The sequence below is a fragment of the Mytilus californianus genome, unplaced genomic scaffold, assembly GCF_021869535.1.
Source record: "Mytilus californianus isolate M0D057914Y unplaced genomic scaffold, xbMytCali1.0.p SCAF_5, whole genome shotgun sequence".
Taxonomy (NCBI): Eukaryota; Metazoa; Mollusca; class Bivalvia; order Mytilida; family Mytilidae; genus Mytilus; species Mytilus californianus.
Window position 1 is genome coordinate 56938636 of NW_026262701.1, and position 13473 is coordinate 56952108.

The 13473-nt window shown below is 33.5% G+C and overlaps 1 protein-coding gene across 3 annotated transcripts in view; it reads left to right on the top strand.

Annotated features, from left to right (window-relative positions):
- Positions 1–11455, top strand: part of LOC127702936 (DNA replication licensing factor mcm4-A-like) — a 34776-nt gene extending 23321 nt beyond the window's left edge. For all 3 annotated transcript variants that reach the window (XM_052207255.1, XM_052207252.1, XM_052207253.1), the window contains exons 11-18: positions 2331–2433; positions 2922–3098; positions 3863–3956; positions 4966–5120; positions 6118–6235; positions 7237–7478; positions 8219–8429; positions 10968–11455. In XM_052207255.1, the coding sequence (XP_052063215.1) occupies positions 2331–2433; positions 2922–3098; positions 3863–3956; positions 4966–5120; positions 6118–6235; positions 7237–7478; positions 8219–8429; positions 10968–11063 (1196 nt within the window). In that variant the 3' untranslated portion in view covers positions 11064–11455. The remainder of the gene's footprint in view (positions 1–2330; positions 2434–2921; positions 3099–3862; positions 3957–4965; positions 5121–6117; positions 6236–7236; positions 7479–8218; positions 8430–10967) is intronic.
- The last annotated feature ends 2018 nt before the right edge of the window (positions 11456–13473 follow it).

The following is a 13473-nucleotide window of genomic DNA, read 5'->3' on the forward strand; positions in this document are numbered from 1 at the left end:
TTAGACATCAATGTACTGTCTTGATCAATTATAGTATCTACACTATTTGGTAAACTCTAAATCGTATGGAAAATTGTACGGATAAATTTAACAGAGACTATCAACAAAATGACAAAATAGCATGATAAATAAAGACAACGCCCCATACTGTTCCTGACACTAAAAAGTTTAACGGTATTTTTAGAATTCAACCAGTGAAATATATATATGTATATGTGTATGAAAAAGAACTGTCAGTTAAACACAGTTATAAGCCCCGTATTATAGACGGAATGACGGACATACAGACAGGAGTAAAACAATATCCCCCCCCGCAACGGAATTGTGGGGAGAGGTATAGAAATACCATGAAGACAAGCTTACGCAACTTATCTATTGATACAGAATAATGCAATTTCATGCTCTAATACCGACTGCTGTACTTCCTATGAAATGTTAAACTACACCGTAGTGGACTATATTGAGACAATTACGACATGAATTTGCTCGAAACAGCTCTAAATATTCACTTTTTAAACATGTTCAGAGTAGTTCTAAGCTGACCCGAGTTAATGTGGGTATGGTTTTGTGTTCATATAATGCCTATATAGTAGGCCGTTAGTTTTCTTGTTTAAATTTATCACATTTTTATGTCAGGGCTTTTTAAAGCTGACTTAACAGTGTGGCTTTTTTTTGTTGAAGGCCGTACGGTGTCCTTTAATTTCGTTTATCTTCGTAATTTGAAATATGGTTGATAGTTGTTCTCATTGTCAATGATACCAACTGTCCTTATCTTTATAGTATCCCACTTACTTTATAATATTGTTTCATATTTTGTCATGTCGGGGCTTTTTGAATAATTAAAATTATGCCCAGGCTGTGTTGTCTATATGAGTTGACGGACTAATGTCGGACAGAGATGCAAATTTTTTTTTTTTATCAGATTTATCTTCTTTGTTTCCGCACCTTTCTTTTCTAAAAGTATTTACTTTTTGTATCCAAGTTTCGTAACAATTCATAAAGGTTTGGCAAATATGTTATGCTATTTTACGAGTAACCAACTTTGAAATTTTGATGATTAATACATTGTATCATTGCTTTCGAAAAAAAATCTTGGCTATACCACTGAACTTGACAGCGTAATCGTGAATGGCGGGAATGATTTCACGACGTTATTGCGATTAAAACTTATTTCAACGTAGTTTAGCGCCCTATTGGCAACCTATTGGTTTGTCATTACAAAATCAAGGTTTATTGCTTTTATTGTAAAAACAAGCACATGGACCCCCAGTTTTTTCTTTTGCAATCAATCAAATAATGTTTAAAGAACGCTCCGCCAAAATTTTAAGAAAAAATCAACGATCGAATTTTTTCTGCACTTCTGAATAGACGCAAAAATATTGTCAATTTCTTTATTTCACTAATAGTAATGTAAATTCATAAAATAATTATTTGGTTTAACTTTAAACTTGTTACAGAATTGTCATGCCATGGATCAAGGGAACATTTTACAAAAAACCTGGTTAAGTTATGACTGTTCGTTCAAAAGTATTGTAACTTTCCTTAAAAGTCCTTTTTTATGAAATTTCAGGGTTTTCCCTTCAAATATGCAAATTTCTAACCAAATTATCTCAAAAAGTAAGTCGTGAAGGTATATTTTTCTTCGCATATTTCAAAAGTACACATCGAAATTGACCTTCTACCAAAATTTCAAGAAAAAATCAACGAGGGATCTCTACTGTATCGTATGCCCTTAAGGTGACTCAATCTTATATCACATGCTTACCACAGCGCTATCAAAAATCCTGGGGAGAACACTGGGTTATATTAACTTTAGATTTATTACACATGTTCATTATGATTTAAACTATTAAATATATATATGCCCAATTAGGGCTGTTCCAGAAAATACTATGCCCCCCCCCCCCCCCTCCAGGGAAGGCATTTTTTAAAAATTTTATGTGTTATGTGGGTGGTTGTATATGAAATACCAAAATGCAAAGGGAGTGTTGTTCTAATTTATTTTTATTTCTGTAGGTGGTAGGGGTTAAAAAAAAAGTGCCGCCCCTAGGGGGGGGGGGGACATAGTATTTTCTGGAACAGCCCTTAGGATTTTCAATGTTCACTGATGATGGAAATGTATCAAGTTAAAGTTTTTGCTTAGGATAGTTAACCATGAAGTTGTGGTCACATCAGTACGCATGTTTAGTATGATGTTTTATTTTAAAAAAATAATTCCAAATTGGAGTATTGACCCAGATTGCATGGTTCATTGAACAAGGAAATATGATAGTGCGTGGGAGCATGGTGTCTTATGGACATGCTTTTAAATTAAAAATACATTTTTCTAGCTCCAAGTATATATGAAAATGAAGATATAAAGAAAGGAATATTGCTTCAGCTCTTTGGTGGGTGCAGAAAAGACTTCACAAACTCTGGAAGAGGAAAATTCAGGTAAATATCTAGAAAAAGAATTCCTAGAACGCAACTTCCAGAAAAATTTTGTCTAGGGTCCTTTTAAGGCTTTATATATAAATGTTTCTGTAAGTGGTCCTGTTTTGATCATACTTTTGCTTGATACACATGCAGTATCTGGAAGGGAACAAAGTGTGTGATTCATGCTCAGATAACAATAACTTTAAGATGTTTAAAACTGTTGAAAATACAATTTTGATTCATCAAGGATAACATTTGAATAAAGCATAAATGAAAATAACACACATTAGAGAGAGAAAAAAATCATAAATTTGACCTGAATTTATATGTGTACAGTAATGCCTAAAAAAACTATACTTTGGGGGCATGCATGCTTGTCCCTTTATCTAAAGACTCGTTGTAAATTTTAATGTGAAGGTGTATGTAAGCACCACAATGCCATCAAGACTGGCAAATGTAACTTTTTCTGGACCCTTGGATGTAAAAACCTGCATTATTTTTTACAGATCTGAAATGAATATATTGCTGTGTGGTGACCCAGGTACGAGTAAATCTCAGCTTTTACAATACGTGCATCACCTGGTGCCCCGAGGACAGTATACATCAGGAAAGGGATCCAGTGCTGTTGGTTTGACTGCATATGTGACTAAAGACCCAGAGACCAGGCAGTTGGTACTTCAGACGTAAGTAATTAGTGCAACTAATTGATTGCTAGTTATGCCCACACCATAGGTAACAGGGGCATTTACTGTTACCCTTGACAGTCCTTCAGTCCCTCCGATTTTCGTTTCCACACTCTAATTTAAGTTTTCCTGATCCAAACTTTATGGAACTCATGCACAATGCTAAGAACCAAATCTAGCAGACAGAGTTCGAATTTGGACAGTGAGTCAATTACTGTTCTAGAGTTGTGCCCTTTTTTAACTTGGAAAATTACAAATTTTATGGTTTCTGCACTCTTAACTGAAGTTTTCCTCATCCAAATTTTAATGAGACTCATACAAAATGCTAAGAACCCACATTATGCAGACAGTTCGAATTTAGGTTGTAAGTCATTTACCTTTCTAGAGTTATTCCCCTTTTTAACCTTGGAAAATTGCAAAGCTTGAGTGAGGGCATTTGTGTTCTCAGACACATTCTTCTTTTATTTTTTATTTTTTTATTCTGTACATTATATGTAGGAAAACTAGTTGTTTGGTCTTGATTGGTCTATTCTGATTTATTTTTAAAAAAAAAGGAAGATATTTAACTGCAGTTTACCTTCAGCTTTGGCTTTTGCCATATGGATTCCATAAAAATATCTCTCTCAATTCAGAAATTATATGCATTTGTTATTGGTCAAAGGAACAAAAATGTGAGATTGATTATAATTTCAATTTCAGGAAATGATTCCAACAAATAATGGGAGCAACATGACAAATTATTATGTTTTGACTTATTTTTTCAGGGGTGCCCTTGTGCTGAGTGACAATGGTGTTTGTTGTATTGATGAATTTGACAAAATGAATGATAGCACCAGATCGGTTCTTCATGAAGTTATGGTAAGATTCTCAAACCTAATTCATGAGAATATTAGAAATCTTAAGTATCTGTGAAATTGTTGAGAAAGTACAGATGTATGGGGTTTTCTTTTTCTTTCCTATTATTCTTTGGTCAACAGTTCTCAGCATTTGAATGTCCCTCTTGGTGCATCTTTACTTAAACTTCTGAAATAATGCCCTATTAATTAAGTTAGTTTAATAAAAGTACAAGATAATGCAAAGCAGTGCAGGGACATAGAAATACCAGGCATCTGACCAGCTTGTAAGCAGTTTTTTTATGAAATTTATATTACAGGTTTGGTTGGCTTGCTTGCTTTGTATTAAAGTTTGCTCAAGCATTGTAATTAAGATTGACATCTGCAAACAATATAAGTAGGCGGAGTTAAACCTGTATATAGGTAAATTTGATTATTTGATAATGTCCAATCAAATTTAAATATAATGTATACAAGTTTAACTCCGCCTTTTTTTCTTTTTTTTTCATATGTCAAAATTACAATGCTTGAGCAAACATTAATACAAACAAAACAAGCAAGCAAACCAAACCTTTATCTTGCTATCATTAGCTGTAAAGGTTTACATCATATGAGTTAGAAAATTAGTTCTGACCAACTATTTTTTTACACATAAATAAAATTAAAAAATTCAAACCTTAAAGTTTTAACCTACAAAGAATATATCTTTCACATAATAGAATGCAGGAAAACTTATCCCCATGAATAATCTATGAAATAAATAGAGACAGAACCACGAACATTTGAACCCTACAAAAGTTTCTACAGTAATTGCACTTCAAAGGTATAACTCCCACAAAAACACACTGATGAAAGTTATTCCAGAAATATGTTCATGTGGAAATCATAGCATACAAAATATTGTGTTAGCATTACGGAATACTGAATTTGGAGTGCTAGGGTCAAATGGGACTTGTAGTATTAATGCTGTTAATCTGATTTAGAAAATATGTCTTTACAGTGTAATTATAATTCATTGATAATGATCTTTACAGGAACAGCAAACGTTATCCATTGCCAAAGCAGGTATCATCTGTTCGCTGAATGCCAGAACATCAATTTTAGCTGCTGCCAACCCTGTAGAATCTCAGTGGAATAAAAATAGAACCATTACGGAAAACATACAACTACCACATACTTTGTTGTCAAGGTAACTATCAATCTTAGCTGCTGCCAACCCTGTAGAATCTCAGTGGAATAAAAATAGAACCATTACGGAAAACATACAACTACCACATACTTTGTTGTCAAGTTAACTGTCAATGTCTGGGTGTCAATATGAAAAGAAGGAGATGTGGTATGATTGCAAATAAAACTACTAGAGGTCAAATGGTGATGTAAGCAACTTAACTTCAGATTTAAACTTTTTGTAATGGTGACTGCAACTACCAAACATTATTTTGAAGTTAAACTCTAGCAATATGATATGCTTGTCACACAACTACTCGTGTTTTCTTATGCATGTACCATTGGCACACTTGTATAGGTAAAAATACTCCTCTTTTAAACACTAATATCCATATCACACAACCTGCACATCATAAGCATTCTTATGTGTCATCAAAGTAACTAAAGTTACAGCACCAATAATCTAACTGCATTTACAAAATCATTTTTAATCTGCTCAACACTATACTGCAGTGATTGGAAATTTGATGAATGAGACTTCGGGTCAGCTGTTGGTTGATATGGTAAATTGTAGCATCTACACTGGTAGATTGCAAATGGGTATTAAGATTTATTTATCCTGAAACACACATGTGTTACAGATAATACTCTGGAGGAGCAAACCAAGAATTTGTCCAAAAAAAAAGCAGATACTTATCACCAGTGGCAAATTGACTTTGTAAAAAATTAATTTTCCTAGTTTGTGATAACACCAATTGGCTTGTGGGGATTTTAATTTATAGTTGTAAGATTAACATGTTCAGACTTAATGGAAAACTTGATTTTCGTTGGACAATAAATTGTGTGATTGGAGGGAGCCACGAAATCCTCGAAAATTTGTACACCAATGATATTGGTTTAACAGTAATGAGTTTTGGGGGTTTTATTTTTTAAATGAATTATGTATATTTATGGTCATGAGATACAGATCTGGCATGTTTTGTCATCCTGAATATGCATTCTGGTATGTTTTATTGTAGGTTTGACCTTATTTTCCTGATATTGGACCCTCAGGATGAAATGTATGACAGACGTCTGGCCAGTCACTTGGTTTCCCTATACTTTCAAAGTGAGGAGGAAGAACATGAAGATCAGATGGTTTGTTATATGGAAACTGTAATAGCTATGCTATCCATCCCATAGATTTTTTTTATCAGAAACTGCAAATCAAGAGTATCCTGGAATTTGGTATCAAGATTCATGCGCACGTGCTACACTTTAGGATGCATTTTCAGACATCTCACCTGTTTGCCAATTACTTTTAATTTCTTGTACATAATAGCCAAGTATAAAATGTCCTCCCATTTTTCTCAGGAACAACAAATCAAGGCTGTCTGAAATTTGGAATCGAGCTTCTTGTGAGCATCTTTACTGTGTGATGTGTTTTCACATTCATCATTAGGGTATCATTAGTGAGCCATAGCTTACAGGTCAACTTGTTAATTCTGGCAGCACTTTATGCCATTAGAATATGTAGATAAGTTATAAGGACATATAGGTGCATTTTTGGGGTTGTATGCCTAGATTTGGCAGATAAGAGTATATTGTCAATTACATCTGTTGTCCATGAAATTTTACGAGTCGAAATATAAAAAAAAACATTACCAAGCTGTCATCCCTTCATATATAACTTCACCTCAAGCATTTGTCAGCAGGTCAGAGATCAATGAATTACTTAAAATATTACATACCTGCGCATCCACAATCATAAGCACACAGGAATTACCTGAGAAAACTTAATACGTTTTAACCATAAGCACACAGGAATTACATGAGAAAACTGTTGAATATGTTTTAACCAAAGATATGAAACTTCAAACTTAACTGTCAACATTCTTTCTATGATAATAATACTCTTAGATTAACAATTTCCAAGACCATATTCTGTTTGTTACATAAAGGTGGCATTTCTTTGTATAGGATCGGATATGCATGTGCGAGTGATAAGGCACAATGTTGTTCAGAAGTCTTAAAAAATGTTTGCATGGTTTTATTCAACTTTTGAAACAGCTAATTGTACAGAGTTCATAAAACTAAATTATCATGATAAATTATAAAACAAAAATCAAAATATTTCTACTAGAAACAAATTATTTCAGGACATGGGCATTCTTAAAGACTACATTACATATGCCAAGAGATTTATTAACCCTAAAATCAGTGAGGAAGCAGGCCAAGCATTTGTAGAGGCTTATGTCATGATGAGGAAGGTAGGAAGTGGACGTGGTCAGATATCTGCCTACCCTCGACAGCTTGAATCTCTCATTAGGTTGGCTGAGGCCCATGCAAGGATGAGATATTGTAGTACTGTAGAACTAGCCGACGTGGAAGAAGCCAAAAGGTAGTTATAGTGTGGCCTATGTCGTATTAAAGGATGCAACTTAGAATTGAAATTATGATTTATAATCTGTTAAATTCTGCTGGTAATCCTTTGGATAAGTTTCTTCTAGAAAAAAATTAACAGGCAGAGGTTCGTTTTTGCATTTAAAGATGTGATTCACAAGTACCTGAGTCCTTCAATGATCTAATCAGGTTTTTTGCAAAATTGACAGTCAAATTTGATACTCTTGAGAAAATTATTAGTATTGATGTTTAAAGTTTTAAGGCAACATATATAGGTCAAAGGGTACATTAATGTGGTTAACCAAAAGATCCATTTCTTCGAAAAGTCAGAGCTCCATATCAAGGTTTTAAAGTTTCATACTAGTATTAAAATAACGTATTATGTGCTTTTATAATGGACAGTTCACATTCAGTGTTCTCTTTTATTATATATATTCTGTGGTGCAAGCATCTGACTGCTCATTTTAAATATATTATACTAAAAACTTATTTTTATCACCAGCAACAATGTATGTATTGAACTGAAGCATCATGAATATAATTGAAGTATAAGAAATCAATTTGAAGTCTATGAATAAAACACCATTGTTAATTACTATCTTGCTTATGTTTTCCATTCTTATCATTTAGTATGATACACAGAAACAATGTTTTGCCATCAAATTCTTACTGAAAAGTCTATAAGAGAAATTTCTTACTAAAAAAATTGAAAAAGTCTTCCGTCTTTTTGTTTTCCAGGCTGTACAAAGAAGCACTAAAACAAGCAGCCGTAGATCCATCAACTGGCAAAATAGATGTTACAATTCTGACAACAGGTATCAGTGGAGCTGCTCGTAAACGAAAGGCAGAAATAACACAGTCTCTGAAGAAGCTCATCAAAGAGAAAGGAAAAGTTCCAACTCTCAAACAGCCTAAACTGCTTGAGGAATTTAAGGAAAGATCTGACTTTGTAAGTACTTTTGTATTTTTTATGAAAATTTCCAGGCATTATAAAAATTGGCATTAAAAAAGGGGAAATAGCCATAAAAAAAAACCCAGCTCATTTTTAAAATCTTCTGTAAGCACTTGGCCAATTTTAACCAAACCTAGCCTGCTTTGTCCTTAGGGGTCTACTTGAGAGCTATGTCAGATTACCCTGTCATCAAACTAAATAGGCTGCAATTGTTTATAATAAAACAGGGATAAAATTGAGAATGGAAATGGGGAATGTGTCAAAGAGACAACAACCCGACCATAGAGCAGACAACAGCTTTTTTAGCTACCTTGCTTTAAAGTACATGTAAGCTATTGCCATCACTTTTCGTCCATGAAACTACAGCACCAATTTCAACTAAACTTGAAATGAATGATTGGTAGGGTACCTCGTAACAAGTTTGTATTAATTCTTCTCATCAACAATTATGGGCCAACAAGTAAAAAAAAGAACAGAAGGGTAAAATGCATTGTCTTTATATCTAGAAAACTGTTAATAGGAATAAATAAAATGCTAAGCTAGGCGCAGCTTGATACGACCGCAGAGGTCCAACCCTGAACAGTTGGGGCAAGTATGGACACAACATTCAAGCTTGATACAGCTCTGAATTTGGATTGTGATTAAATATTTGACACAGCTTAGGTTTCTTACACAGAATGAATGTGGTCTAAGAACTTAAAATTTTTAAATTTACCTATAATGGTCCAATATCCAAAATCTAAATACATACACGGTTAGATTCAGCATATCAAAGAACCCCAAGAATTCAATTTTTGTTAAAATCAAACTAAGTTTAATTTTGGACCCTTTGGACCTAAATGTAGACCAATTTGAAAACAGGACCAAAAATTAAGAATCTAAATACACGGTTAGATTCAGCATATCAAAGAACCCCAATATTTCAATTTTGGATGAAATCAAACCATATCATTATTATTTGCTTTTATATATAAATCAAAAATAACCAACTTATAATGGAAAATTTTAAAGGAAAAAAAAATCCCTCCCCCAATTTTTTGAACCCCCTTATGATTCATCTACCCCAAACTCAATCCCAGCCTTCCCTTTGTGGTATGGTACCTTGCAGTACAATTTCAGAGAGATCCATACACTTGAACACAAGTTATTGTCTGGAAACTGTAAAAATGCTTGTTTTTTGGCCCCAAATTCCTAAACGTTTAGGGCAATTACCCCCAAACTCAATCCCAGCTTTCCCTTTGTGATATGGAACCTTGTAGTACAATTTCATAAAGATCCATACACTTACACACAAGTTATTGTCCTGAAACTAGAAAAATACTTGTTTTTTGCCCCTTTTTGGCCCCTAATTCCAAAAATTTTGAGGCAATTCCATACACTAATACACAAGTTATGTCTGGAAGTTACAAAAATGCTTATTTTTGGCCCCTAATTCCTTAATTTATGATAAAATTTCATAGAGATCCATTCACTTAAATTAAAGTTAGAGTGCGAAAACCAATGTCTTCGGATGACTACGCCAACATCATACCAATATACGACCTCAAAATTTTTTTGCGGTCGTATTAAAACTGGGGAGAGGGGAAGGGTGGGGGCTTAAATGCTCACTTATTGTGCCAAAAATATCAAAATACTCCTTATAGAAAATTGCCGCCTTCAAATAACATTTTTTGTCTCGCCTTGACAGATTCAAAAAGCGAGACATAGGTATGCTGTTTCCAGCGCGGCATTGTCAACAATGTATTAGTTTGTGATTAGGTTTAGTTTATGGTGAACCACTAGTGGTAGGTCAATAATATTTGGTATGCAGTTGTATAAGCATTAGCACATCTCATTTCCAAGGAGAATATTTGGTCCTTAACCCTTAGTTTAAATCATTCATTTCAAGTTTAGTTGACTTTGAAACTTTTGCTTAGTTTACATGTATTAGTTTAGAACAGTTTAAGATGAACCACTAATGTTAGGTCAATGATATTTGGTATGCAAATGTATTGGCATTTGCAAGTCTCATCTCCATGGAGATTATATAGCCCCACCCGCTCATCATGATTCATTGACTGAATATTTGCATAACTTACATTTTGTACATGTTAAAGTATTGCTATTTTAATTTCAACATTTGCATTATCAAAATAACAAAGGTGAGACATATCTCTGTGTTAACAGTTTATTAACGAATTTTCATGATTTTGCATTTTTATCTCAAAAACTATAATGAATAGAATAAAACTGTTATCAGTACAAAAAGGATCATCTATAAGATCAACAAAACTGCCACTAAAACATTTTCAAGTTTGCAAACATTTCTGATTGCAAAATATATAAAATGTAAAAAAAAAAAAGTGGACAATCTATACTGATGAATGAACAAGAAAAGTGATGCACACTTTTACTATAGAGTTGAATTTTAAAAAGGTTAGAGCATAGAAATAAATGATCTAATTGGGCCTATATTATTTTAATCATAATTTGCACAAAGTCCTTTTAATGTTTTATCAGTGTTTATATTAAATTTTTGTCTCTCTGTTTTTGCAGCCTGTTACTAAAGACATGTTTGAAGATGCATTGAAAGAATTGCAAGATGAAGATTTCTTGATTGTCACCAATAAGTTGATCAGACTGTGTCAATAGGAGTGTCAAGTTTTGTACAAATTACCAAATACCACTGTGTTCTATTAAAATGTGGGATTACTTACTAACAGTATAAAATGTGTTTCCAAATACCGAAATGTGTTCAGGAATTTATGGTCAAAAGATCAGATTTGACAGATTATACAAAAATCAGGTGTACAGCCAAATATGACTTATATGAATACTATTGTTAATATATTGAAAGAAACATACTTCAGAAATTTTTAATGTGAATATAAAGATATTGAAATTTTTAAGAATTTCACATATGTTAACAAAAGATTTGAAACAAACAAGCATGTACAATGTTAAATATATTATAGAGTGCTGTCTAAAAACATGATTTCATGTAATATATAAATAGACAGACAAATAAATATAGTACAACTATGTTTTAATTGAATGTGTTAAGCTCACCTGGCTGAAGTGAGGGGTAGGGTAATGAGAGTTATTGCCATCACAAGGCCTCTATTTAAAAAAAAAAGTCTCCCGAGATCTAGTTTGAAATCCTGTGTTAATTGGAAACTATTTTTATCTGAATCTTAACAAGATTAAAATAGAGATGATGTATGATTGCCAATGAAAAAAGGTTGTGAACAAATACAGGTCACTACTATACAGGCCTTCAAAAAATAGCAAAACCCTAACTATACAGATATGCTTTTTGTTGAGTTCGTAGCTAATGCCCCTATAAATGACAAATTTTACCAATTATTTTCATATTTGCCTTTTATCTTGAAAACTGTCAGAGATGGACAGAAACTTTAAATAGCAAAAAATGATCAACAAGAGAAGATCTTCAAATAAGTCAACATAGCTAAAATCGTCAGTCGACTCTTTATTGAAGTTATAAAATAGGTCCTATCATAAAAAAAGTTCGAAAAAAGATATGAGAGACGGCAAACAACTACCACTGAATTGGTAGCTCCTGACTTGTGACCGGTACATAAAGAATGTGGTGTTGTTTAAACATGTATGCAAGTGCTCAACCCTCACTGTAACCTGGGACAGTGCACAAATTAAGAATAGCAGGAGAAATTGGTTGAAATTAGCTTGATTTGTCAGATCATCACAAAAGACCCAAAGAACTAATCAAAGAGTACTCACAGTTAGTGAAAGCTAATTCAAGGCAAAAAAATCATTTTCCTTAAATGATGCATCAATATACATATAGCAGATTTGTGTAAAGACATCATTCGTAAATATAAATCAACATGCAGACATCTTATACGTTTCAGGTATTTCACATCCAATATTTTATGGTAATATTCTTTACAAAGCAAAAAAATGTCGGCATTCACCTCAAAAGCTAACCAAATCTTTAAACAGACTTATTCGGAAAGGATATAGTTACGATACTGTTGTCAAGTCATTAAGGATTGCATATTTTGGTATTAATATTGATTCACTGATAGGGTCTTTGCATCGGAAATAAACACATTTATTCTAAAACCAGTTGTTGGCATGATGCGGGTTATGTTCTTCTCATATATTTTATGATGGTATGATACTAAACCCCTAACGGGAGGGATTGTACTCGATTTTCATATGATGAAGACATAATCTTTCAATCGGGTTAATTGAGGTCTGGAGCTGGCATGTCAGTAACTACTAGTAGTCCTTTGTTCATTTATGTATCATTGTCGTTTTGCTTAGTTTCTTTTGTTACCTATTCTGACATCAGACTGGGACTTCTTTTAAACTAAGTTTTACTGTGAGTATTGATATGTGTTTCTTTATCATACATTGGCTAGAGGTATAGGGGGAGGGTTGAGATCTCACAAAACATGTTTAACCCCGCCGCATTTTTGCGCCTGTCCCAAGTCGGGAGCCTCTGGCCTTTGTTAGTCTAGTATGTTTTTTAATTTTAGTTCATTTATATCTTTTGGAGTTTAGTGTGACGTCCATTTTCACTGAACTAGCACACAATTTTGTTTAGGGGCCAGCTAAGGACCACCTCCGGGTGCGGGATTTTCTCGCTGCATTGAAGACCCATTGGTGGCCTTCGGCTGTTGTCTGCACTTTGGTGGGGTTGTTGTCTCTTTGACATATTCCCCATTTCCATTCTCAATTTTATCATAAACGGTGAGACCTTGTCCAATGCCAATGCTTGGATATATGGTCCCATATAATGAAAATTTACTCAAAAACTATCGTTAAAGAGAATTTGACAGGAAGAAAGTTGTTCAAAATGTTGAGATGTACCCTACCAATACATGTGCAAAAAGGTCCAACTAAAGGTTGCATGAATACCGATTTAAATGAGTTGAATTATTGACTTGCAAGTCAATAATATATCATAAATATTTATTTATAAAAATAAGGGGATGTGGTATGATTGCCAATGAGACAACTATCCACCACAGTTCAAATAAAGTGGACATAAGCAATTATAGTCAACCATACGCCC